The sequence below is a fragment of the Rhipicephalus sanguineus genome, chromosome 6, assembly GCF_013339695.2.
Source record: "Rhipicephalus sanguineus isolate Rsan-2018 chromosome 6, BIME_Rsan_1.4, whole genome shotgun sequence".
Lineage (NCBI taxonomy): Eukaryota > Metazoa > Arthropoda > Arachnida > Ixodida > Ixodidae > Rhipicephalus > Rhipicephalus sanguineus.
This window is the reverse complement of record NC_051181.1, coordinates 17352134-17379384: the sequence shown is the minus strand read 5'-3', so window position 1 is coordinate 17379384 and position 27251 is coordinate 17352134. Positions and strand designations below refer to the sequence as shown.

At 50.3% G+C, this 27251-nt stretch overlaps 1 protein-coding gene across 1 annotated transcript in view; it reads right to left on the bottom strand.

The window, feature by feature from the left end:
• Positions 1-27251, bottom strand: part of LOC119397116 (serine/threonine-protein kinase LATS1-like) — a 136383-nt gene that overhangs the window by 96756 nt on the left and 12376 nt on the right. The window contains 4 exon segments of the mRNA XM_037664557.2: positions 11878-12298; positions 12422-12706; positions 16126-17510; positions 22955-23085. Of these exon segments, the coding sequence (XP_037520485.2) occupies positions 11878-12298; positions 12422-12706; positions 16126-17510; positions 22955-23085 (2222 nt within the window).

The window sequence follows — 27251 nt, the reverse complement described above, 5'->3', positions numbered from 1 at the left end:
TCGCATGGTTGAAGCCGTAAGACGCTGCAAATGCCACAAACTCTTGCGACGAGAACAGTGGGCCGTTGTCGACCTGATGTCTTGTGGGAATCCGTGGCGTGCGAAGATGCTTTTGAGAGCATCGATGACTGCCCGAGCTGTAGTGCTTTTCAGGGTCACCACCTCGGGGAACCTCAAGTAGTAGTCCACCACCAGGAGGAACGTCTGGCCGTTGAGATGGCCAGACGTTCCTCTGTCCCTGCTGCAAAAGAACCCCTATATTTGGCGCCCAACGTGGGGCAAATATAGGGGTTCTTTTGCAACAAGCATGAACACAACAAGCCACGCGTGCAAAACTGTCCCGTGTTTGAATAACACCGTGCACTAGAGGAGTGTAGTTACTCGCTACTAGCGCTACGCAGCAGCCCTAACAGTCAGAGCTAGACCCCTAACCCGTGGTTCACGTTGAGTCGCGACCACGGCGGGTTTCAGGCCAGTGGTAACAGAGACGAGTTCTTTGCCTGACACAGTTTATTGTGCCAAAAGCGCCACCAACGCAAAAAAAATACAGATAACAACAAAGCGGCGGAGAAGTTCCACACGACGACGTGAAAACAGCAACAAAATGGGAAGCCCACGAGATTTCCAGCGATAAGGCTCGACTCACCTCTCGTGGCTTCGCAGTCTGGCCCTGAGGCAGTCAGTCACCTCACCATAGACCGCGCGTTGCGCAGGGGGTGAGTAGCTGGGTGGCTCCCGACTCGATTGAGCTGAGGTCGTCACCGCTGCTCGAGTCGAAAGACGAGGCGGTCTCCAAGAAACCGGCGCATGTTCCTTGGGGTCTGGAGAGGAGTCTCTCCAGAAAAGGGCAAGGAGGGAAAACGGGGCATCTCGATTTCGGCCAGGGAGCAGGGCGCGAAGGGCTGCGGGAGCAACAGTGCCCTCTCCCACGCAACCCCCCTCGCCACTGCGCGTACAAACGTAGCGCGAAGCCGAGGTGTCTCCGCGTTGAAGACAATGGGTTGTGTGTGTAACCCCCCCCCTCCTTAATTGAACCCTTTAGCCCCCCCAAAAAAAAAGGACCGCCATCACCTGGGGCTTAAAGGGGTGGTGCCACCAAATTTGTGGCTTGCGCGTTCTTTGCTGTAAGCGTTTCCTATAGCTCCAGGAAGCATGATGCACGCACCAAGATTCATGTATTCTCGCTAAATAATTTAATATCGCGTTTTGATGTGGACAACTTTCGGTTTCGGTTTCTGGGCACCGAGGTTGGGCAGTGACGTAGAAGTGTAGGAGGCGTGGTCACGTGACCACACAAGGCTGTGACGCACTTAGCCAGAAAGCGATCGAAGCTCGGCGAGTGATGTAGCAACCGATGCTTTCCCGGCACTATAGTGAATTGGAATATATTCTAGTTCACTACAGCCGGTACGTAGGTTGCAGAAGTGGCGGAGGTCCGGAGATCACTCACGTTACTATAGCAGATTTGGTGTGACGTCACTACAACTTTCGTTGCCCATCCTACAGATCTACGTCAGCGTTGGCGCGCTAGCGATGGGTTTCGATCGGGAGAATGGGCATTTAGGTACACTTTGGAAGTGAATTAAAATATATTCTAAACGTTTGCTGTGTCCGACCCTTCGCGTGGAGTGTCCTTGCATACAGAGGAAACCCACAACAGGCTTGTTATAGCCTCGAAATTTGATGGCACCACCCCTTTAAGAGGGGGCTAGCGGCTCCACCAGGAACACGGCGAAGTCCGTGTCGATGAGGGAGCCGCACGGAGACGCAGATCATAGGTATCGATGAAAGGGGCAGTCACCCGGAGAGCCGGAAGAAGGTGTCGGTGAGTGATAATGCAGGGCAGCTTGACCGTTGAAGACAGTTGTCAGGACAGTTGTCGGGAACTTAACAGTTGTCAGGAACCCAGGCAGCTCGGTCGGAGTCAGCTCGGCTTGCTTCTGGCGTCGCTCGCTCGCTCGGATTTTGCGGCCCATGGTGTTGAAAGGGGCACACGGCTGGATGGATTTCAGCGCCAGACTGCAGGCCACCTTGATTTGCGTTGGTCGCATCGCCAGGAGAGCATCATGCCGACGCAGGAGAGTTGGCTTGGCCGCTCATCAGTCGTTGCCCTCTGGTGGGGTAGAATGGTTCCCCTCCTTTTCTCGTTTCTCCTAGTCTTTGCTGTTCCTCCCGCTCTTGGTTCTCTTTCTTTCTCTTTTCCTTCTAAGGTGTTTGGAGTCGAAATTCCCCCAACGCCTGTGGCTGGCCTGCTGCAACCCCCGTTCTGCGCAGCGGGATACCACGCTCGTACCGCGGGTGCACTCCGTAGTTCGGTCACCGGGTCCATAGCTCTTCGCCGGGCTGTGCAGTGGTTCCGCGAATTCTTCTCCACCGAGGCCATTCGGGACCGGAAGCTGTTTTGCTTTTTTTTCTTTCGCCTTGACTCTGGCTGCTGCTGTGGGCTTTTGTTGTCGCCGCTCTCTGCTGTAAGACGCTTGCGTTGACGGCTTGATGAAGTGCCAGGGCTATAAGCTATCTGACAATTAGAGCACCGATTATAAATGAAATACGCGAGTGCAAGATTTTTCACTGTGATTATCATTACTTACCCAACATATACAACGCATTCCGAGCGAATTCTGTCCAAGTCGTATTTCGTTGGACTTGGCCTTTAATGTTCTATTTCTCTCATTTTTTACCCAGTCGCACTAAACAGGTGGCGATATCTGCTTTTGTTGAAGCACTTATTGCGATATTCTTATTCTTTCCTTTTGTATTTATGTACACCACTCCTGCAGTAGCCCTGCATTGGGCTGCAGCATTTGAAAATAAATAAATAAATCTTATGACCGATATCTGTTGCACCATGAAGTGTTAGGTGTGGTTTGTTGCGTTAGCAGATATTCTGACCACCAAGAACGTGCGAAAGCCTTCTACACAGTGCTCAGCTGCAATCTTATGACCGATATCTGTCGCATCCTGAAGTGTCAAGTGTGGTTTGTTGCGTTAAAGGGTATTTCAACTACAGACAACGTGCGAAAGCCTTCTACAGAGTGCTTGGTTGCAATCTTATGACCGATATTTATCACATCATGAAATTTCAGGTGGGGTTTATTACTACAAAAAATGCTGTAAAATATGAACTGTAAACATGCACTGGATGCACCGGCATAATTATGATAATTTTAATTAATTTTGTTGTGTAGGTATATGAGCCTGGTGGTTTATAAACCTTCATGCTACTTCATTTTTTTGCTTTTTAGAGCCTTTAGAAAGTTTTTTTGGCGTTAAAAGCTTCAGGAACAGGATGGGCCCTATGATATCTTCACCAAAAGCGCTGCTCGCAAATTTACTTTCTGAGCCATTCCTAGAGACAATTATGCAATCAATGTACAGACACCATCATGTACTACTCATTTCATTTTACTGAAATTCAAAGAAAAGATCTCTTGCACATCCCACTACATGAACCAAATGCTGTATAAGTCAATTATAGGTCAATTATTCTTTGTTTTATAGACCTGAATGCCTTTCTTAATCAAAACATCACACGGTGCAAGTAAACAATAAGCAGGTATCTGAGTATGTCTTGTGCACAGCCTGGAAGTGTATAAGGCGTGGGGATAGACTGTTTAATTATGAACTCAATGCGTATTTTGTGGTGAACAGTGCATATTCATTTATTAGAAAACAAGAAACTCAGGCCATACTTGCAGTGCTACAGTTTGCCTGCATTTTGTTGCTAGAGGGGACACAAGTAACGGAGTTTCCAGTAATGTTGGTTTCTTGTTTCCATGCTATTGCAAAAAATTTTAGTGTTTATACTTGCTCCAGGATTCGAACTTCTCGATGTTGGCCCATGTAATAAACTGTAACTCATATTAGCTGGCTAGTCATAATGCACCTGTGGTACGCGGGAAAGCCGTCTTTTTGTTAATGTGAAAAGTATTAGTTGTTATGCGGCGAACTTTTAGGGCACCTCTATTGGACTTGGCAGCAAACGTCTATTTCTTTTTTTTTCGTAACTGAAGTATGCGCCGAGAAACGACTTCAAGCCCACTGACGGTGCGGGCGGCACCGCTCCCGTCCGCTTCTTTTTAGCAGCAACAGGAGCAGAACCATTTTCATGAACAGGATGATTATATTCCTGTTGGGCACTAATAGCATGGCCGTGAACAGGCGTCATCAAGGCGATCCCACAAGCGTTGGCGATCTCGCAAACATTGTTGGCTGTGTCCCGTGATGCAGACGCGAACTTACGTTCGCGGGAGCAGCGCACGCACCGATGTCAATTACTTGTGCATACCGTGGTTGTTACTTTGGTCACTGCGATGTTAATTACTTCTTAAATAGTCAAAACAGTGGTGTGTGAAGCACACTCGGTATTTTAACGACATTCTCATTCGCTTTGATTGATAACGCACCGTTCTAGGCTCTACATGGACAGTTTTAAACGAAAAGATCAAGCAACACTGTGCCTCTGCCAAAAGCGAGCGTCGACGCTTGCCAGTGGTTGTGCGCCCTTTTCCTCCACGGGGCGCGACGTGACGCATTTGACGCGTAGGCGCATGGAGCGCGTGCCAGCGCTTGCCAGTGGTTGGGCCTTTAGTCCAATCGCAGCTGCGCGTCGAGACACGGGAAACTCGAAAACCCCTGCGAGCCCCTCAATCATAAGTGAATCATGCTTCGGCCGCGCCACCACCCCTACCGCCGAGGGCAGTAAAGAAATGTGCAGGAATTCAAGAACAAAACAAAACCAGGATGGCAACGATTGGTTGAACGGCGCGGGAACGGTGTTCACTCGAAGTTGGGCTTGTTTTGGCGCTTGTTTGGCCGGCGGAGCAGCTGTCGCTGCTCGTTATTACCCGATTTGACGTACTTTTACGATGTTTTAGGCGTTCATAATTACAGGAAAGGTTGTTTGTAATACATACAGCCCAAATATACGGTTTTTCAAAAACCGAGTTTTTTGTGATTTTTCGATTTTCAAAGGGCGCGTCCCCTCTTAAAACGGCTCGTTAAAGGGCCCGTAAACAGGCTCCGACTTTTTTTTTACACCCGCCAAACAAGCTAGCTAATCCGTACAGTAGACCGCAGCGATCACGTTTTCCGAATATTACAGCGCTGCGCGCCGCGCAGACCCTTCATTTCGAAAAACAATTCCCGCGCTTCTTTCCTACGCCGGACCAATCCTCCTCGTACGCGCAGTGACGTCAACTCGGCGATCGCCGAGTTGACGTCGCACTGAGCTCGTCAGCACTGAGCACTGAGCTCGTCGATTGGTCTAAACCAGGTCTCAACAAACAGTTGTCAAGTTAACGTCAGTTCCTGTTCCCACCCACCGCTACGAAACTGCGCCTTGTTTTTTGGCCCTGCGGTGATGCGGTTTCGGCCACGTAGTTGACGCGCGTATATTCCTCGCACTGCATAGCACCTGCACTTGCACGTACTTCGCCTTCGACATGAGGCAAAGCGTTGTTCAGTTGCCGGCTGCAAATCGAGCGGGGAGAGGGGAATCTCTGGTAGCTCGGACGGGTCGCGCTTGCTCGCGCGGCAAGCGGGGTTCTCCAGGCTTTTCTCTCGCGCCCCTTCGACGTCTCAGAAAGCAAGCACGCATTCCTGCTGTATTGTGAACTGTCACAAAGGTTTAAAAATAGTGAAGAGCCGAAAACTGCCCGTCAAGTTACGGAGCATGTGCGACAATATAAACAATAAACAACCAGGAGCCGCAGCAAGCGGAAGTGCATTGCGACTGATCGAGCTCGCCCATGACGTCAATTGTTGACGTCGTGTCACGTTGCCGAAGTGGGCGGAGTCACGACGACGGGCTACGCCTTTCCCTCCATGTGGCGGAGAAGGGTGGTGAGGCCACGCGAAAATTTGAAACCAGCTGAAACGGATGTTCTAACCCCTGTAACTTCCTTATTATAGCACGTACTCGCAAAATTCTTGCGGCAGCATGTTCACATAGCAAAAGTGCGCATATTTCTTTTCATTACAATTTTTGGACATCGGGGTTGTTTACTGGCCCTTTAAGACACTCATGAGAAAAATGGAGTATTTGGTATAACAATGCTCCCAAATCCTATCACTTTACGATGGCTCCTAATAATTTCTATTATTTTTTATTTATTATTTTATTTACAACATACTGCAGGCCCACATGGGCCCAGGCAGGAGGGGTAAACTGCAAAACAAAACACCGAATTCGAAAAGGCGAAAAATAAACAAATACAGTAAAACCTCGCTGATACGATCACGACTCGTACGAATTTCGGGGTGATACGAATATTTCTGTGATCCCGGCCAAGGCCCATTAGCCTGCAACGTACTGGAGTACGGTTGTTGCGAACCGATTTGCACCCCGCGACGTTTGATACGAACGTACACTAACGCACAGGTACGAACAGGTGCTGCCCGCGCTGTCGCGGAAGACGCGGCAGTCGGGCGCGGGCGCGGGCACGCGTGCTGCGCGACCATCAACGGTGCGTCGTTGCCTACGAGATAGTGCACGCGAATCTTGGAGGCCTTTCGGCACCTTCGCGTTTAGGTTACAGATGACATTGACGTCGCACTTTTTTTTTCCGACTCGTTGAAGCGTGCTCCTGTGCTCGAGGCAGCAGCATCTTTGTACTCTCTTAACACGTGCCTGCCACGTCGATGCAAGCCATGTCCCCGCAATCAGATGTCCTATGAAACAAGACTGAAACTTGGGCTACGGGTCCGTCATGAAGTCCCATTAAAGGTGGACGAAGACCCCAAGAGACGAAATGGATGGTCTTGGCGAAGGAGCTTGGCCTATATATCTATCGTGTGCAAAGTGCTTCTTAAATCACTTTCGCCGAAGTACTCTGGTGTCATGCAGAAAAGCGTAGTAAGATTAGGAAGGGGCTACTAGCGGTAACGGGGCACAACACATCTGGTTCATTCATTACATATGCGCGCATGCACCATACAGTAAAACCTCGTTAATTCGAAGGCCTCGGGACCGAGAAAAATATCCCAATTAAGCGGGATTCCCAATTATCCGAAACAACGCGAAATCAAAGAAATCAGCCAGAAAACGTGATGTACGGAAGTCACACCTTTATTGTGGCAAGTCAGCCTACTTGGAGAAAAATTCCTCCATGCGTGACTGACGCGTTCGGTAGTTCCCAGCACTGAAAGTCATATTTTCCAGCCTGTCAATGAGGCGCAGCATCTCAGCCTCGCCGCCGTTGCACTCGACGAAGCTGCGCACAACACTCAAGGCATCGATGACATCCGCCAAAGGGGGTGCTCGGGAGGGCTCGTCATCGCTGTCAACATTAGAGGCCGAATCGGTCGATCTCGCAGCTATCTCGCTGTCGATGTCGGCGTAACACGTCTGCACTGTACACTCGACATTTGTGTACTCGGAGAATCCGAGTGGAGTGCACTCCTCGTCCGCGTGCAAAGCCTCATATCGAGCGCAGAGAGTCTCCCCTTCTTCATCAAACGGGCAAGTGACAGCGGTGACAGCAAACTCAGCGGAGGTTGCCTCTTCTTTCACAAAACCGGCGTGCTCAAAACACCGTCGAATAACGGTGGCCTCCACCTGCCTCCATGCGTGAACAATGAGGCAAATACCACCGAGGAGGTCAATGTTATACTCCTTTCCGTTGTCATAGCAAAGGAGCATTCGCTTCAACAGATTGTAGCGATATATTTTCCTGGTATGGTGTATGACGCCCTGGTCCATCGGCTGCGATAGCGACGTCGTGTTCGGGGGTAGAAAGACCAGCCTGATTGCCTGCAGGTTCTGAATGTCGCCGTGAGCTGGGCAATTATCGACGACGAACAAAACGCTGCGCCCTGCGGCCGCAAACTTGCGGTCAAGGTGCCGCACGTATTCTTCAAAGAGTGCAGCCGTCATCCAAGCTTTCTTGTTGTTTTTATAGATCAGGTCATCCTTGGATGGCAGTCGTGCATTTTTGAAACAACGAGGCTTTTCTGTCTTCCCAATAACAAGCAGTGGCAGCTTGTGCTCACCGCACATGCTTGCACCAAACAAAACAGTGATTCTATCTTTGTTCTGTTTCCGCCCCTTAATGTCTGCCTCCTTCAAAGCGAACGTGTTCGTAGGCAACATTTTGTAGAACAGAGCAGCTTCATCAAGGTTGTAAACATCTGCTGCTTCGTACTTGGCGAGTAGTGGAGCCAAGGTGTGCTGCTTCCAGCCGTCGACAACAGACTGATCCGCGCTGCCACTCTCGCCACAAACAGTCACGAATGTCAGGTTGTTGCGCTCCTTAAATCGGCAAAACCATCCATTGCTGCATTTAAACTCAGAATGTCCAAGTTGCAGCGCCAGCTGGTTGGCCTTCTCACGCAACATGGTCCCATTCACAGGAAGGTGTGCTGCGTTGGCTTTCTGCAGCCAGTCGATCAGAGCTGCTTCAACGTCGGCGTACGTAGGCGGGCGTCCTCGTGTACGCTTTGACGAGTGCGTCTTGCTGTAAGCATCGAGAATTTTCTCCTTATTCTTGATGATGTTGCACAGCGTTGACAGAGGCACGTGGTGCTTTTCGGCGAGAGCCGTTTTCGACGCCGTCGACTTGCTGGCCTCTTCAATTAAGCACACCTTTTCGTGCAGGGACAACCTCTTGTACTTCGGCATCTTCCTTCCAAGCACACCTCAATCAACTAATTCACAGGGAAGACACTCAAGCGGAGACAGGAGACAAATGGAGCAGTCGCACCGAATCGCACAATGCACGCCAGCAGACATCCAAATGGCACAAAGACTCCACAAAACATTCACTTCGCTAGAGTGGCTAACATCGCTGTTGAGATGATGATGATCATGATCGCAACCGCACGCATCGCCGCCTGGCAATTGCTAAAACATTGCGTCTACGACGTATTTCCGGTAAAAAAAAAACATGGCCTTCGAGATCCGTACATCAAAAAAAAAAAAAAATGCATGACAACCTCCGAGATTCGCAACACCCTTTGCATATCTTGGAAGTCGCGGCCAAGTGTGCCAATTAACCGGGAAGTCGCAGACTGGCCGCACCAATTATCCGGTTAAATTTACATGTAAAAATTTGGGACCGCGCAAATAATACAAATTATCCGGGATTCCCAATTAACCGAGTACAAATTACCGAGGTTTTACTGTACATTTACAAGTACAAGTATGATCGTTGACTTTACTCGCAATCATTCAGAGCTGTTCATTACGTCGCTGCGGCCCTGAGAAACACTGAATAAAAACGTATGCCAACTTTCTTTTGTCGCATTCTAATTTTCCATGTTTTCTGGTGATACGAATTCCGTATGATACGAATATTTTTGGTAACCCCATGAGCTTCGTATCACCGAGGTTTTACTGTAAATGCTTACATTTCAATTTCAATGTTAGGATATCAGACTGACACCCGGGCTGCAAAGGTTCCCCGAGCACTGTGGTGGTCACAGCAAAAGTTAATTTAACAGAACCTGTTAGGTGGCTCGTGTTAAGCAGATTTTTTTTTTATTTCGCATCAAGTCCATGGGAATGTAGAAAAAGTTCCCATGTTGTTCAGCAGAAGTAAGAATTCGTCTCAGCAGAGTTGTTTGGAAGTTTACGGTAAAAGGTGATATTTCTAGGGGTACTTTCACCTTTTACTGTAAACTCCGAAGAACTTATGGAATCCATCTGGTGTATGGGTGAGCCTTTACTGCACACCGTATATACTCCCGTAATGAACGCACATTTTTTTCCAAAAGACTGAAGCAAAGTTGGAGGGTGCGTTTATTATGGGGATAAATTTTATGAAAACATTTTCGGGATGAGCAAGAGAAACAGTAAAAAAAAAAAAAAGTTAAATAGCTTACCTTTCGCAGTAAACACACTATTTGGAAACAGCTTTTTTTTATTGCCCTTCGTCCGAATTGCTCATCACTTAGTCATCTTGCTCCCACAATTTGTTGTCCTCGCTGCTGTCCAGCACATTTGCAATTCCAGTCTTCTTAGAACTCTTTGTGATCAAATCAGCTGGCAGCAAGCACCATGCGTCCAAGATCCAGGAGCACACCAGCTCAACAGACGGCCTTTTAATATTGCCGGTCGGCATCAGGGCGTGCCCTCCAGTCAGTATAAAACTGGCGCACACTGTCTTTGAACGGCTTGTTCACACAAACATCAAGGGGCTGCCGCAGCGGAGTGAGTCCACCTGGAATGATGGCAATCCTGGTGCGCAGCTCCTTCAGTTCCTGGCGTATGCTCTCTCCCAGGTGGCCGCGAAAACTGTCGAGCACAAGGAGAGATGGGAGAAGCAGGGCACCATCCCCAGACTGCCTGGACCCAATCAGCCATTAGATCAGCTGACATCCTCTTGGGCTCGCACGTGTATGCCGGCTGGGAAGTTGGCCTTTGGCATGGTTTTCCATTTGAAGAAACGTACGGTGGCAACTTCCTGCCGTCTGCCGTGATAGTCAGCATTCCCGTGAAACGCTGTTTTTCGACGCCTGTCGTTTTAACGAGCTTGCTGCGTACTCCTCTCTCACTGACCGCCCTGCTCATCGGCATGTCGAAATTGATGGGCATCTGGTCCGCGTTCCTGATTTGCAAGAGGAGAAATGCTCGATCTCGCCGCAGGCGTATCACAAACTTGTGAAAGTCCACTACCTTTTCTTTGTAGCAACGAGGCATGCGCTGACAAAATGATGTGTGCCTCCTCAAGCACAGTCCGTTGCACCGCATGAAGCGTGTCGTCCACCAATTAGTCGCTTTAAAAGCAGTGGTTTCGAGGCCATGCTTTCTGGTTGTGGCTCGCGCATGCGTCCCGACCTTTACTTGCGAAACGACACAGCCTTCCTTTCACAGGTCCCGGACATAATCTAAGACCAGAAATTTCCAGTCTTCAGTTCCCTAAAGGCACACCGCTCCCTATACGTAGCGTGCAGCTTGTCGTGCTGCTTCCACCAGTAATGCACACGGACTTCGTCATTTCCTAAATGACTACCGGCAGCATGATTCCTGTGCTCAAGAGCGTACTCTACAGCCTGTAGCTTGAAACTGGCTATGTAGCTCACATTTCAGCCCATTGTCCATGGCAAAACGCAAAACAGACTAAAACGAACTCATAACAGAGCGGGAATGACTGGCGGTAACAAGAAAGTAGGGCTACAATGGCTAGAGTGCTAGAACACACGTCACTGTCTAGCGTCGTTTTGATTGGCTGTCCACCCGGCCTCAGAAACTCTGCCACTTCTGTGGCAGATCGTGCTATCTTCTGCAAGCTGTCTCCCTGCGCTCCCGCTGCCAGTTGCCGCCGGCTCCTTAAAGTTTCATATTTGCAGAAAGCGACCGCTGGCTGGCGTGGGTAGTTTCGTGACCTTCGCTCCCCGTGTGCTTGTTAGCTGCGATATCTCTACACTTGCACCATTCGTGTGATCCTGTTGTGGCGGACGGATACTTCAAAGATAAGTACAAAAAGAGAGGGACGTGCCACGCACAGATAGAAGACAAACAAACAAAGAACAGTGTGCAGCAGCAGGTGGAGGGGAGGGACGGGGGAAGCGAACCGAGGGTAGTCGGCATAATAAAAAAAAAAAGAAAGAAAGAAAAGATCTACGGGCAAGGAGGCGCTGCGCGTCAGTTCACGGGACTTCAGCGGATGAAAGTAGGGGGTGCGTTTATTACGCAGAAAAAAAAAAAATCATATTTGCGGAAAGCGACCGCTGGTTTCGATGACTAAAGTTGGAGGCGCGTTTATTATGTGAGTGCGTTGATTACGCGAGCAAATACGGTAACATGGCTTGCTCATCCATCAGATGCATTTCATAAGTCTTAAAAAAGGCCTCCTCCTTTAAAGACAGTTTATAGCAAACAAAAATAATCTCGAGGGCATACCTCGAGGGCCGTTATGAGAGTAATACCACACCTACCATTCTTCTGGTAGTACTTGGAGTTGTGTGTCCATCGGAAGCCCGTACAGAGTCCAAAGTCGGTCAGCTTGATGTGTCCGTCGCGGTCAATGAGCACGTTGTCTGGCTTAATGTCGCGGTGGATGAATCCCAGCTTGTGGACGCTCTCCAGGGCCAGCACCAGCTCAGCAATGTAGAAGCGTGCCAGGTGCTCTTCGAAGACACCCAGCCGGATGAGCAGGGACATGAGGTCCCCACCCGGGATGTAGTCCATCACGAAGTACAGGTTGCGCTCGTCCTGAAACGAGTAGTACAGCTTGACGACCCACTCGTTGTCTGCCTCGGCCAGGATGTCCCGCTCGGCCTTGACGTGTGCCACCTGGTTGCGCTTGAGCACGTCCTCCTTGCTGAGGGTCTTCATGGCGTACAGCTGGTTCGTGTCCTGGGTGCATAGGCTTCACTATGACCAAGCTTCCTCATTAACATTTAGGGACAGCAGCTCAAATCAATCCATGTTAAGTGCATGCATTACTTACAACAGCAACTTCCAAGCAGGGCTGCTTACGTGTTTGCGGACGAGGGCCACCTCGCCAAAGGCACCGACTCCTATGCGCTTGATGTGCTTGAACATGGACTTGTCCATCTTGGCTCGGCTGCGGCGAATATAGTTGGACTCCTTCTGATACAGCATGTGTCGGATTTGCCGCTGGGCCTCTTCCGACAGTCCAACCTTGGCCATCTCGGCCTCGAGCTGCTGGCGCCTGTGCTGCCTCTGCTCGTGGCTCTTCATTATGTTCTCCATGTGCTGCTCCATGAAGAACTTGTACGCCTCGGGAGAGTAGTTACGCACCTACACAAGGCATATTTCGTCAATGGAGGCCTAGCTAATCTTGTCAACAAAGAGCCTCATCTAAGTGGGCAACCTTCAAGAAATTTCCACCTCTTCTCTCACTAAACAACATAAACCTCAGGGACAGCAGCCATTGCAGCACATCTTGCAGACAAGAACTTTTTGCCTATTTATGGGACCACATATCAGAAGCAAAGAATAAGTGCGTATTCCAAACGAATTGTCATTTTGCTAACTACATGTACTGCAAATCCAGTTTTGAAACTTCCTCATCACAGGAACTTCGGGTCTGACGTAACAAAGCGGCCACCTTTTCTGCACATGCTTAGTTTCGATATTGCCATTGAAATTCAATGAATAACATGCGGCATTACCTATGCATTTTTTGTATTTGTGAATAATGGCGATGTTATACAGCCTTACAACCTTTTCATAAAACAAGTGCCCAAAAATTTCAGCAAGCCTTGACCACCTCTGTTAGAAAGGCTTTTCATGACTGGTGCACCCCTAAGCTTAGCCCATAGGTTAATCGGCCCTGACCATAACACATAAGAAAAGCAAGCCCTCGCAAAACACTGCGTCTGTTATGCATGCACGAAAATTCACGAACATGGCGTGAAAAGCAGCACAGAGCAATGGGCAAGTTACGCACAACTACCTGCAACTTCTGATCCGGGAGGCCCAGGGGTGGAAGTGGGGTTGAGCGTTTTGGAGCAGCTCAGGGAGCAGGAATAATGCTGTTTTGGAGCAGCTTTGGAGCACCAAAATGTGTGTTTTGGAGCAATGCAAGTTAGTTTTGGAGCAGAATTGTAGGGTCAAACATCACTGTTTATTCTTTTTTAATTTTTGGTAAACACAAGAAATTCCAACGATTTTTGAAAACATTCAATACTGATGAACCAACCACGCTTAAACAAATGATATATATACACACATGCGCGTACGTGTTATCATTAAAACATCACAGCTGTGATAGAGCAATGACTCAGGAAAACGTGATAAGCAATGTTTTCAATAGCTACACTTGACCAGACTGACAAATGAAAAACCTTCATGGTAATGAACGTTTTTCAGCAGCGGCGTTTTTGCGCCGCATTTGCCGGGTTGCTACATTCTCGTCAAAACCCTATACACCGGCTTCAAAAAGTTGCTTCGAAATGCGCGGAGGTCAGCGCCGTCTGGAGGCATTGGAATAAACCAAACAAACACGTGTGTGCACCCTAACCTCAGCTTGTCGGACGAGCAGGCGATGCGCCGCGCGAGGCGTTGTCTTTTCTACTTCAAGTAGGAAGACGCGGCGGCGCGATTTTGAGATAACGTTCATGAAAATGACGTGCGCGACCCTCCGACCACGCGTCAGTCGCGCATGAAATCGCGCCATTCAGGATGCAACCGCACGATTTCGTGAAGGCGTTCGTCAAAAAACGCGCGTAAATCGCGCCAAAAAATTGCGCAAAGCGCTTCCACCTTTTCCCTGAATTCAAGTTCCCTTCCAAGATTTGTTATTTATTGACGTCGGTACGCAAATATGGTACTTGAGGTGCGATGATACTAGATGTCGCAAGCGCACAATTTGTGTCCCGTCGTTCTGTTTTCGTACTACCTCACATTCGTCTTTTCAGTAATAAACGTTCCAGGTGTTTATCTTGTTCTGTTTCGTATATTTCTTCACTCGCCACCTCATGTACCAAACCACACACAGCAATGGCGGTGAGCGGTGTGTCACGTGCTGCGGATGGTACGAGCACGGCCGCTCGATGAAAAACACGTGTGTTTTTCATCGTGGTACGAGCTACAGCGTACTCGAGCACGAGCCGAGCGCAGGTTCTGACGAGCCAAAATCAAACAACGCGACCGATCGCACTAGCGAGACTAAGCTCGTCACTGCACGAGCGCGTCTACATGCTGCATTTATAACGTCTAAGGGCTTGTGTGCAATGCAACAAATTCTGCACATGGAGAGGCATGCTCTCGCTAAAAAAAAAAAATTAATTTCGGAAATGGTCCAACCGACTTACACAAACCGAAGCCCTGTGAGTGATTTCGCAGTTGGTAGTGACTTCATTGACCGCAAACAGATAAAACAAATATTTCGTTCTCATGCAGACTTATGACACAAAATTCATATTACACACTCAGCTATACAGCGGTTTCCTTAAAGGGGTGGTGCCATCAAATTTCGAGGCTATAACAAGCCTGTTGTGGGTTTCCTCTGTATGCAAAGACATTCCACACGAAGGGTCGGACACTGCAAACGTTTAGAACATATTTTAATCCACTTCCAAAGTGTACCTAAATGCCCATTCTCCCGATCGAAACCCATCGCTAGCGCGCCAACACTGACGTAGATCTGTAGGATGGTCAACGAAAGTTGTAGTGACGTCACACCAAATCTGCTGTAGTAACGTGAGTGACCTCCGGACCTCCGCCACTTCTGCAACGTAGGTACCGGCTGTAGTGAACTAGAATATATTCTAATTCACTATAGTACCGGCAAAGCATCGGTTGCTACATCACTCGCCGAGTTTCGATCGCTTCCTGGCTAAGTGCGTCACAGCCTTGTGTGGTCACGTGACCACGCCTCCTACACTTCTACGTCACTGCCCGACCTCGGTGCCCAGAAACCGAAACCGAAAGGTGTCCACATCAAAAGGCGATATTACATTATTTAGCGAGAATACATGAATCTTGGTGCGTGCATCATGCTTCCTGGAGCTATAGGAAACGCTTACAGCAAAGAATGCGCAAGCCACAAATTTGGTGGCACCACCCCTTTAATGCAAAGTTTCTAAATAATGGTCGCGCGTTTACGTCCGCGGCAGCTGCTCGCACTATCTTCATGGCTTCACATCAAATTAAACATTCGCAGTAAATAGAACTTTTTCGACATTATAAAGCGTCAACGCACTTACTTTTATTCATGTTCGCAATCCCAGGCCACGATGACAGCAACCGCCTTGTGCGCACAGCGCGCCAGAAAACTCCGTTGCCGCCGGCGCCACGATAGAAATATGGCCGCACAACTCACTTTCTTGTAGCTCGCTAGGTTTTTTGCACCTTCGACAAGGTCACGAGAGCGCGCCAAGTGATGTGATGATGATAAAAGCTCGCTTAGGCGCGCCATGACACGGACGACAGCAGCACATGAAGGCACCAAACATAGCCTCGGTGATTGGTTCCGGCAGCTCACCGGAGCCCATCGCGGAGGCCGTACACCAAAGACGGCTTGGGAGCAGTTTCGGCGCAATAATGCGTTTTGGAGCAGGATGGCGCAGCGTGGTGCAAATGGCGCAGCACTTCCACCCCTGGAGACCCTTATCTCCAGGTTTCATAATGGCACTGAAGTAGACTAGTGTGCCATCATTGCAAGAAGCCCCATGCTCCAGATTGAGACACCATAGGAACAAGGCAGTACCTACCTTGGAGGCACGTCTCTCCTCCTCCTTCTCGTGGGGCCAGTTCCGTCGAACGGGAATGGGTGACTGATGGGTCGTCTTACCCCGGCCCGAGTCGTGGGTCGAGTCTGACTGGGTGGACGGCGACGAGGCTGACGTCACCGACACAAACGACACGGGCGACTCGGACCGCGACGCTGAGCTCAATGTATCTGTGGCAACGGGAGATGCCTTACGCGGCGCTGTAGCGCTGCTTGGCGCTCCCAGTGGCGCACCTCCTTGCAGGGCCGACACCTGTGATGAGCAGATGCTGGCCACTGTGGTCACTAAGTCCGGGGATGCCGTCGTGGTGGCCACCGACGTCGTCCGCCCGCTACAGCCGAGCAGCGGTGTCTTGGAGCCGCCCAACACCGCCGCTGCCGCCGCGGCCCTCTGCGCCGCCAGTGCCACCACGGAAGACGCGTAGCTTGGCGGCTCTGTAGTGGGCACGGTGGTGGGCGGAAGAGGGGGCGGCGGCGGGTCCTGCCGGTGCAGCGCATAGGGGGGCGGCGGAGCGCCGTTGTGCGCCGCGTATGGAGGTGGCTGGGGCTGTGGCGGCTGGACGGCTGTGACGGAGGCGACGCCACCTCCCCCAACTTGATTTGGGTAAGGCGGCGGTTCGTGGATCCTGGAGGAGGACGCCGACGGGGGTCCGCACGTCGACGAGGCGGCGAAGTTGTACGGCGTCAGCGGCGCCGTGGGAGCGATGGCCGTCTGGAGGACCGGCTTCTGGACCTGCGTACTCTTGACCGACTGCATGATGACAGGAGACTGGGATTTGGCCTGGCGCGCCGACCACGCCTGCAGGGGGCGCGGAGGGGGCGGAGGCCCCGCAGCACCGGGCGACTGCGTGGCCGGCGGGGGCGTGTACGCGGGCGGCAAAGCGCGCGACTTGGAGCTCCCGGACGCCACCGAGTACTCGCTGCAGCTGCTGCTCACGGTCGTGTTGGCGGGGCTCTGTCGGCCCGAGCTCGACGAGGCGGCGTACGAGGGCGCCGAGGATAAGCTGCCGCCGCTGCACGGGTAAGGGGGAGGCGGCGCGGCGCCACTCGGGTACAGGAGGCGTCCGCCGCCCATCAGGGGCACCGGGCCTTTGAGGGGCCCTGCCGAGCCCGACGAGGCGCTGCTGTAGCCGCCCGCCGAAGAGGGCGCTCGCGGGGGCTGCTTGAGCAGAGGATGAACGCCAGAGCTGCTGGGGCCGACGCCTCGCGGGGGAGGCGGCGGGGGCGGCGGTTCGCTGGGCGGGAAGTCCGGCGGCCGCACCCCGACGGGGCTGTCCGAGCGCGTCGCCTCCAGCATCGAGCGCTCCCAGAGCGGTACGCCCGAGTCTGCCTGCAGGCTCGCCTTGCGCAGGCCCTTCATCACCTTGCCTGCGACACACACATTCTCGCAGAGAGCCGACCGCGGCGGCCTGATCGACGCCCGCGTTATAAATAGCGCCCTTCCCCCGCTCACTTGGACCAGATTCCCGGTGCGCGTGACTCTGGCGCTTTGAACGCCAGCCATGGGTGCCCCGCTTATCTTGCTACAGCCAATAACGCTCCCAATCAAGGAGTCGCGTATGCGTCAACTGATAATGGCTATACGAAGAACCTTCTATATATGATCTCTCCTGTTTGTCCTATATCAGCGCGCGATTTCCGTTTGTTGCGGTCGCACAGCGCCGATCTGCATTTCGATGGCGGCCAAGTGCACAAACAGCCCGTTAATGAACCCGCTGGAATTAATCCTCCTTTCAATTTCGAGGACAATGCGGCCTTTGTTTTATAGGCCCACAGCTAGGGCTCCACTCCAAGTGGTTAGGGGCGGTTGCACGAGTGTGGCCGCAGGCATGTAAGATCACACGACAGAACTGCAGTTGATGAGGATTCATTGTGGTCGTAGACACGAACCACGCAGGACAGGCGCTAAACTGTTTTTTTAATCACACAAAACACTTGCTTGGAAACTAACATACAAAGCAACCGCGGCAAAAGTATACATTGTCAAAAGTAAGAAGACGCCGACCAAAAACTTAAAAAATAATAACAAAGAAGTTTCGGCTCCCGTACGGGGGCCTTGTTCACAAAACCTTGTGACGGGGGCCTTGTTCACCATTTTGTGAACAAGGCCCCCGTACGGGAGCCGAAACGTCCCTTGTGACGGGGGCCTTGTTCACCATTTTGTGAACAAGGCCCCCGTACGGGAGCCGAAACGTCTTTGTTATTATTTTTTAAGTTTTTGGTCGGCGTCTTCTTACTTTTGACCATGATTGTTCCCGACCAGACGAGTTTTCGTCGAACTTTTGATTTCAAAAGTATACATTCTACTAACTGATTAGAAGAGACACACCATAAGGGTGATGTGTGCAATCACTTCTGAAGAACCCCGCGCATGCCTATCCCTTTTCTAACAACTCTATTTCATTTTCTAATAGTGCCACTGAAGACTGGCTTATACATGAAATTCCGTGTTTCTTTATCTGGTACACTTGCACCACCTCCCGTGCTCTCTGGTTTTTGTGATGAAAGATCACTGACGCTTCTCCAGAGACCGGTGCGCAGCCGCAGCTCTTGCAGTGCATTGCCAAATGGGAATAAGGTGCGCCTTTCAGTGAGCTGTGATGCTCACGTAATATTATATTAAGGCACCTTTGCCCAACGTACACCTTCCCACAACTGGTGGGCAAGCGGTATACCATCCCGCACACAAAAGGCACAAATTTCATTCTGTGCTTCACATTACATGTGGCTCGCTCGGAAGTATTGTCACGACCATTCCTTGAAACTGCAGCACATATTGGTCCCAGTTTTCGACGCGACGTGAAGACCACGTCATTCTTGTAATTAATAGCAACTTTTTTCAGGCAATGAGACAGCACGCGAACAAAAGGAACAAAAAGTCACAGTTTCGCCGCAACGGCGAAGCAATGAATGCGATAGCAATAAATTGGAATGTAACGTGAAGAACGGAAAGCAGCTCGAAATTGCCAGCGCGTCGCTCGAGCCCAAAGGACGCACGAAAAGAAAGCACACAGGACGAGCGCGAACTATCATGCGTTACAGCTCGACACTGGAAGCGCACTGCTCAGACATAAAGCAGGACGCACGAAACGAACGAACAGGTACACACAGGACGAGTGCGAACTAACTGTCCCAGTTGTTCCTTATTTCTGTTTGAACAGCGCGCTCCTTTCGCAAACGCGGCCGCTGCAGCGAGCGAAGCGACCTTCGTACGCTCTGTGACTTCAGCGCGGACATCGCGGGGAAAGCACAAGACATAAAACCCCTCGCTCCCCCCCGCCAGCCGCCCCCTTCTTTCCTCGAGATAAGCGCACGAAGGTGACCACGCCCTGTAGAGCGAAGAGCAACGGCGTTCGCAGGAACGGGGCGACGATCTTTAAAGCGCGCCACGCTAAAGGGACCTTACGCCACGCTAGAGTCACTGTATATGCTGTAGCATATACAGTAACTCTACGCCACGCGTGCTCATCGCGCCATCTATGTGGTAACTAAGAAAGCATGCTGATGTAAGTGGTGTATATACACCAGAGCACGCCTGTCTCGCCCCCAGGCTGCTGGCGAGCCGAGCGGATACTCTCGCACCCAGACGCCGGGCTGACGGGGCTGCGAAGGCGCGCGCGGGCTGCACCAAGTAAACAGGGCAAGCTGCAGTTCTGAGGCTTTAAAGTGCGAAAAAGTACCCGTTCACGCCGCTTCAGCGTATAAGAGCTCGTCTGGGCACTACTGCGTCGTCTTTGGATGCCAAAACAAGCAGCGCAACAAGGGGATATTAGCGTTGTCTGCGACGATTACGATGTGCCACGGAAATAGTGCCGGTGCGGTGTTTTCAGCTTCGCCACAAGTCGATTACTGCGATTCAAGCAAAAAAAAAAAAAAAACTAGGAGCCGAGTGAAAATGCGCGAGCAAGTACACTAACTGCGTGTATTCTACAGTGTGATGCCCACCTATTTCATTTTGCGAACCTAATTTGCGTGACACGCAGCTGGGTTGAAGGCAGCCGCGAGCTTTGTGTGGGGTTGCACTTCATACCTTTGAGCGTTTCCTTTGACGAAAATCTGGTGCAAGGTAGCGCTTTCATGCACAAGCAATCAGCATGCTTTGCCATTTTCAGCATAGTATTAAACTTTAGTGCTTTTGATGGCATCCACGCCTTCGACATTTCATCTTCAAAAGCTAATAAATGGCACGGTGCTCCTCAACAGCTTGCCAGAATTTCGTGCTTTCATTTCAGTTTTTGATGTCCCCAAATTTATCTGGACACGAGGCATTCAGCTGCACATAATACATATATTGGCACGTAAGCAAGCCGTACTCGCGCCAGTGTCCTTTACGTCGCAGGCGTAGCTAACCGGCTTAACTAAGAGTAGCACAGTTTCGCTTGTAAAGCACCATCGTTACAAGAATAAAATCGCGCAGGTAGCTTCCAAAAGGGATCGCAGAACGATACTGCAGGTTATACTCTCTGATAGCCCGCTTTTGTGAGCAAGACGCATTGTTGTAAGAGCGCTCGTGAAACAAAAATTACGTTCCGCGAAACTACCCGTAAAGCGTACTCTAATTATTACGCGATGCATGCTGAAATAATGAGCTTTCACAAAACTTTGTGCACAACTTGTAATATGGGGCAACAAAACATCGTTTCACTCTTTCGCGAGCTCCACTGCAATTACGATTCACGCGTACTACAGCGAGAACGTTTTTTTACAAATGTAACAGCGTACGTATCTGACGAGGTTGCTTCCGCAGCCCGCTCAGCACTTACTGTATACATTGTGGACTTGCATGAGCAAGTTGTTCTTGATGTTCCAATAAAATCAGCGAAAATGTCCAGGCTAGAAAAGACGCGAAACACGCTCTCCAACGGGCTGAGTTTCGGGAGTTTCACGTTTGCTCTGTGTAGCGTCTGCTGGCGTGGCAGCCCGCGCATGTTGTTTCGTCGCGTGTGCGATAGATGGCGCGACGCGCGATGCAAATATGGCGATGCGCATGGAATTCGCTGTGTTCTGGTCACGACCTCCTCGGTTCTGGTCTATAAATAGCTCGCCGTTCGCAGGCTGAAAGACGGTGCTGTTGGTGGCCTAACCGTCTAACGCCACGCGCTGGAAAGCGGGAGGTCACCCGTTCGATTCCGCGCGTCGGAAAGTTTTTCTGAATTATTTTGCTTTGTGGCTTTGATATATATATATATATATATATATATACGGTGCATGACGGCGGCGATGGCAAAAATCAGCCGAGACTGTCCATATAATTGCTATCGCAATAAAAGATAAAAGCACGTGCTTGGTGTTTACCTTGTCACTACCTTCTCCGCCCTCTACTGGCTTAAGACTTCCTCAAACTTTTTCGCATGACAGCGAAATGACTGAATTGGGATAGCCCACTTCTTTCAGTCTTTTGATGTGTGACATCGTACTCGCTTGCAGGCAGTGAATGCAGGATTTGGATAGAGCAGACCGCAAACATCAAGTGGCTATGCATAGTCTGACCAGCTTGGAGTGACTGGTCCAGGATAGGCTTCTTTGATCTCGGAAGATACTGCCAACAAAGATGGGCGCTAGAAAAGTCGAGCCTGAGATTTAAGCACCGCAGTTTATTGTCTTTTGCCGCTCCTACGTAGAAATGCAGTCCCAGCCCAAGCTCTTTAAAAGCTTTTAGGGTGTCTACCTTCTTCCTGTTGACATTTTCGTTCTTTACAAAGACAAGGAAATCATCAGCGTACCGAAAGGTTTTTTTCAACTACCCCGCTCAGATTCCTGTCAACAGCTCTGTCCACCTTCGCTAAAAAAACGTTGCTCAGGATGGTGCCACCCTCGACCCTATGCAAACGCCGGAGCGTTGAACAAAAACAGCGTCGTTCCACACGATGAAAGTAGATGACAGATATCTGGACAAAAGCGCCATGAAGCTCCCCACGGAAATTCCCCTCCTAGATCTAAATGACAATTCGTCGTTGCGTTCACAAATACATTCCTTAACAGAGTTCAACAGCTTTTCTTGAGGCATGGAATAATAATATATTCCGAAACCACATCGAGCCACGTGTTACGGCCTGAAACAATGGTTCAAAGGGTATGTTCGGCTTATGCGTTTTTGTGGCGAAAAAGGGCTCAAACAAAAGACCCTTTGCTTTCTCGACCTCGCTGGCTAAGTTTTCCAAGCTGAGGCTTTTCAAGAAACCTGTCGCGTGTGGCTCTCTGCTCTTTTGTTGTCGCGCTACGACCACAATGAATCGGCACTCGCGAGAAACATCGCACGCCCAGGCACAATTTGGAGGAGCTACGGCGTTCGGAAAGTGCACATTTCTGGATATGCATACCCTCCTAACACCGGAGCGGTGGTTTACCAGCGACGGCAGCGGGATAAACTGTTTCAACTTGACGGGTGCCCTACAATCACCCGACAAGTAAACATCCATAGATGCTGCCTGCGTTCAACAGCAGAAACGTGTAAACTTTTTTCGAGTTGTCAGGGAAACGCAAGTACGATGACCATCGCATGATCGGCTAACCCCCGTATTCAGAAACGCTCCTTCACTTGAACTTGACTTGCCACCGCCTTGAACGCGTTTGGAACGCGCTGCGTTTAGGCTGTGCCAAGGCAGCGCAAACGCGTTTCGAACGCGCTGTCCAAGGCGGTGGCAAGTCAAGTCGAGGAGCGTTTCTGAATACGGGGGTAAGCATCATTTTAGTGAAAATACCTCACACAAACAAGATTTTCCGAGACGGTTTTACGCAGTCGGCACGTGCAGCGGATGACGACACACGGCTGACGGTCGTTGCAAAGGTCTTCAATGCGGGACGATACATACCTGGCACGCTCCTGGACAGCCCGTTGACCATGGTGGGGGGTGGAGGCGGCGGTGGAGGCTCCTTCTCGTGGCCAAAATCCTTGGAGGAACTCCACTTGCGGCTGCTCGTGTCCTGCGATACAGGTTCTAAACTGAAACACGTTTCGGAGGCTATACATTATACAAATACTACACGCCACGCGGTATCTCGTCCGCTGCCTGTTTACGAACGCTTCTCGCCTTTTCCACTGAACGCCGCAAATCTCGCTGCAATTCTCATCGTGTACCTAGAGAAAATCGGGTGCACAGCTCCAAGTCTCGCCACCTTAAAGATATCTCTCAACTTGCAGGCAGCAGAGTTTATGGAAGATGTAAAGCCCGACTGGGCACCAACGAAGCAAGCTGCTCTCGGAGCAGAGGCTGCGGCGACCCCACCAGGAAACGGTGCAAGCTCGGAAAGTGTGCGCAATGCAGCTTCCTGGCTCAGCATTCGAAACACTAAACATTCGCTCGGGCTGCAAACGGCACCGTACAATGAAAACAAGATATCTCGCTGTCCACAGGCGGAGTTCATTTTTCCGGAGGGAGCGTAGGCCCGACTTGCTCTTCCACATTTCTCTCCCCACATATATACAATCTCTTAGGTGCCGACGCCGCGATATTATTGTGAAGATCTCTGGTGGGAGACTCGAGATTTATTTTTCAATGTACCCAAAGACATTAATCGACCACGTAACGCTTGGCTCAAAGCGAATAAGGCCACATTGGCTGCTACTCGCTGACTGTATTGCACAAGATCGATTCCCACAATGCCTGGCATCGGCCGAATTTTAACAACTGCGAATCGGCAACGGGCACGTAGATCTATGAGAGTTGCGAACGCTTGATTTCAGCGGGAGTTTGTCTCTGGAGTTTGGACAACCGTGCCCTGTTTGTGACTGTCTGTGGTTAAACTCGAACGTCTATGCGCTGAGAACCAACGTAGAAACAACCTAGCATCACCTAGCTAAAGCCTAGCAACGACCTAGAAGCAGCCAAGAAACATGCATCGCTTAGCTAAGGCCTAGAAACAACCTAGATGCAACCAGATTAGTCTTCGGAATCGTCCATTTTCGCTGTTTGCACCAGCCTTGCGCGGCTGGTGCAAGCTTCGCCTTTTTTTTTATTGGCATGCCTTCCTTGGTTAAAACATGCACCAGACAGGAGAGAGTAGGCTAATGCTGGCGCAGTTAATTCTGCCAGTGAATTCAATTTAGGATGGCCGAAAATAATTCTCAGAAGGTAACAAATACCATTTGCTACCACAACACCTTGTTCGAAGGTGGGTTTAGAAATTTTTCCGCCAAAGGTTGTTTCTGGACGAGTATTTGAGTTGCTCTTCGGTCACCGAACTGGTAGTAAAACCCTTTGCTGATAAATAAAAAATGCGTACCATCTTGGCACTTTTATAGGCAGGCATGTCGAAGAGTACCCATTTATATACTACCAAGAAATTAACCTTTTTTTTCATTTGCGAGCAAGTCTGTCTGTGTGAAAGCATTCACTGACTGACTGCATTTTTGTGTTCTGAAAACCAGTCGCTACGCGGTTCAAGACTTGCCATAGCTTAAGTGTTCGCTTCAATTGTTCATAAACACAACATATTATCACAGCCGTACTCAGAAATTTTTTTCGGGGGGGGGGGGGCAGGGGCGTAGCCACGTTAGGGCACACCGGGCCCGTGCCCCCCCCCCCCCCCGAAATTTTTTTTGCCATAGCATACAGAGCAGAAAATGACACTCGACCACATCTGCCTGCTCGTCCCCACTACAGATCAAGGAGGTGCCCCCCCCCCGAAAAAAATTTCTGCCTACGCCCCTGGGGGTGGGGGGGGGTGGGGGGGTGGGGGGGGGTGTTTTGATGTAGACCGGCTAACTTTGGCAACTGATGGTCGCTATGAAGGCGTGCAAGTACTTTAGTGTGACCCGAAAGGTTAAAGCATGCAAAAATTTCAGGGCGCGTCAGAATCCCCTCAACCCACCCCACTTAGTTACGGTCCTGCATATTCTGCACATACAAGTTCGTTTGAGGGACATTTTACAATGAATATTCGACTTGTCACTGGCCCATGATCCGAATTTTAAAATCTTGAAATGAAGAAGCGGGCATAAACAGCCCTCTGAAAATGCTGCTGGACAGCTACGGCCAACAGTCCATTGTCAGAGGACGAGGGCCTAAGCCAATTTCTTAAAAAATATCCAGGGCTGGCCTGTGCCTTCACACTCGGGCCAAAGCTCGGTGGCTCACGCCGTCTCGAACCGCGTGGTGCGCTTCCAGCATTTTCTGGAAGCTGTCAGGGGCAGTGCGCGTATTTGATTGTCACTGCGGGAACTGCGTCGATAATCTTCTACTACACGCCAACCTATGAGCCCTCATTGTCAAAATATGCAAACTTTTTTCGACAGCAGGCTTCGTTCCAGGGTACTGCGCAGTGAAAAGCACGAGGCAACACAAAACGCACTCCGCGAGAGAGAGAGGAGAGAAATAACTATTTATCCCATCTTCAAGGAAAGGGGCTGCGAGGGCGAGGGATCCTACTCGCGGTAGGCCTCCTCTACCACCTCAGCCCACCTCAGGATAGCCTCCTGAAGTGCGGGGTTGCAGCCGCGCATGGCAGCCTCCCACAGCTCCTGACTACTTAATTGTTTACGAAGGCTCTGGGGAGGGGAGTGACGTTTGCATTGCCACATAATGTGGTTAAGGTCCGCTCGCCTGACAGAAAACTTGCAGTGCGAATTAGGGTACATCCCGGGGTAAATTTTGTGGCGTAAGGCAGGGGAAAGAAAAGTGCGGGTTTGTAGTCTACGCCATAGAACCTCGCGGCTGCGTGAGGACCGACGTAGTAAGGCGGGAGCGTTTGGCGACCTAGGCGGTAATGCCCGCAAATGTCGTGGTACGTAACCAATCTGTCCTTAGAGGTAAATGCAGGAGGAAGATTATTGGTTTCTGAAGCGTCCCCTAGCCTAGCCTGCGCTCGGATCGTGAAAGCTCGAGCGCTTGCATGAGCCGCCTCATTACCAATTAGGCCTGCGTGAGCTGGTGTCCAGATTAATGTAACAAGTTGGGATGCCGGATTACGAGAGAGAATGGCTAGGGCTGTCCTACAAACCCTACCCGCTCCGAAGTTGTATATTTTTGAGTCACTTACAATGAGAGACGAATTAGCAATTGTGGCGGCGAGTGCCACCGCGGCCTCCTCCGCCTCCTCCGAAGACGATGCTCGAATGGATGCTGCCGTTACAACACTGCCAGTGGAGTTAACAACCGATAAAGCGAATTTCTGTCCACACGGATACTCTGCGGCGTCGACATAGACCACATCTTTGGAGTTAAAGAACTTTTTCTGTAGAGATTTAGCTCGTTGTTGCCTTCTATGCTCGTGATGAACAGGATGCAGATTTTTAGGGAGAGGAGGGATATCAAAATTCTCATGAATCTGATGGGGAATATTAAATTTCTCTTTGGTCATCGGTGCTGGGATAATATTTAGGGAGTTCAAAATATGTCTACCAGTGTGGGTGTTCGATAAGCGTTGGTACTGAGCTGTCAGGTGGGCTTCTGCGAGCTCACTAAAGGTATTAAAGGTGCCTGTAGCCAAAAGTTTCTCAGTAGAGGCTGTACTTGGCACTCCAAGGGCAAACTTGTATAGCTTGCGTATCAGTGAATTAACCTTATCTTCCTCAGGCCTTGTGAGGTGAAGATAAGGGAGGGAGAATGTGATTTTACTGATGTCAAATGCTTGTACAAGTCTTATTAAATCTGCTTCGCGAAGACCACCGTGCTTATTCGAGACCCTTCCTATAAGCCGTGTTGTGTGGTCTACGCTCGCAGCAACCGTTTGAAGTGTGTAGGTGTTCAGTTTGTTAGATTGAATGTGCATGCCTAGTACACGTATTTTGTCTACAATGGGAACTTGCTTCCCATTCAGGTTTATCTGAATGATGGGTCTGTCGCGCTTATTAGCTGAGATAAGTAACACCTCAGATTTAGCTGGCGAGCACTCGAGGTTCATAAGTCCAGCTATCGTAGCCACCACATCTGCGGCCTCTTGTAAGGTATATCTTGAATGTAGCCATCGGATCCACCCTTCAATCCATATGGTAATGTCATCTGCATATAAAGAATATTGAAGATCCGGTATGTGGGCCAGCGACTCAGAAATAGACCTCATGGCTATGTTAAAGAGGAACGGTGAGAGCACAGATCCCGGAGGTGTGCCAAAGCTACCTAGGGTGATTGGGGGCGAATTTCGGTCATTGAGACTAATGATAGCCGTGCG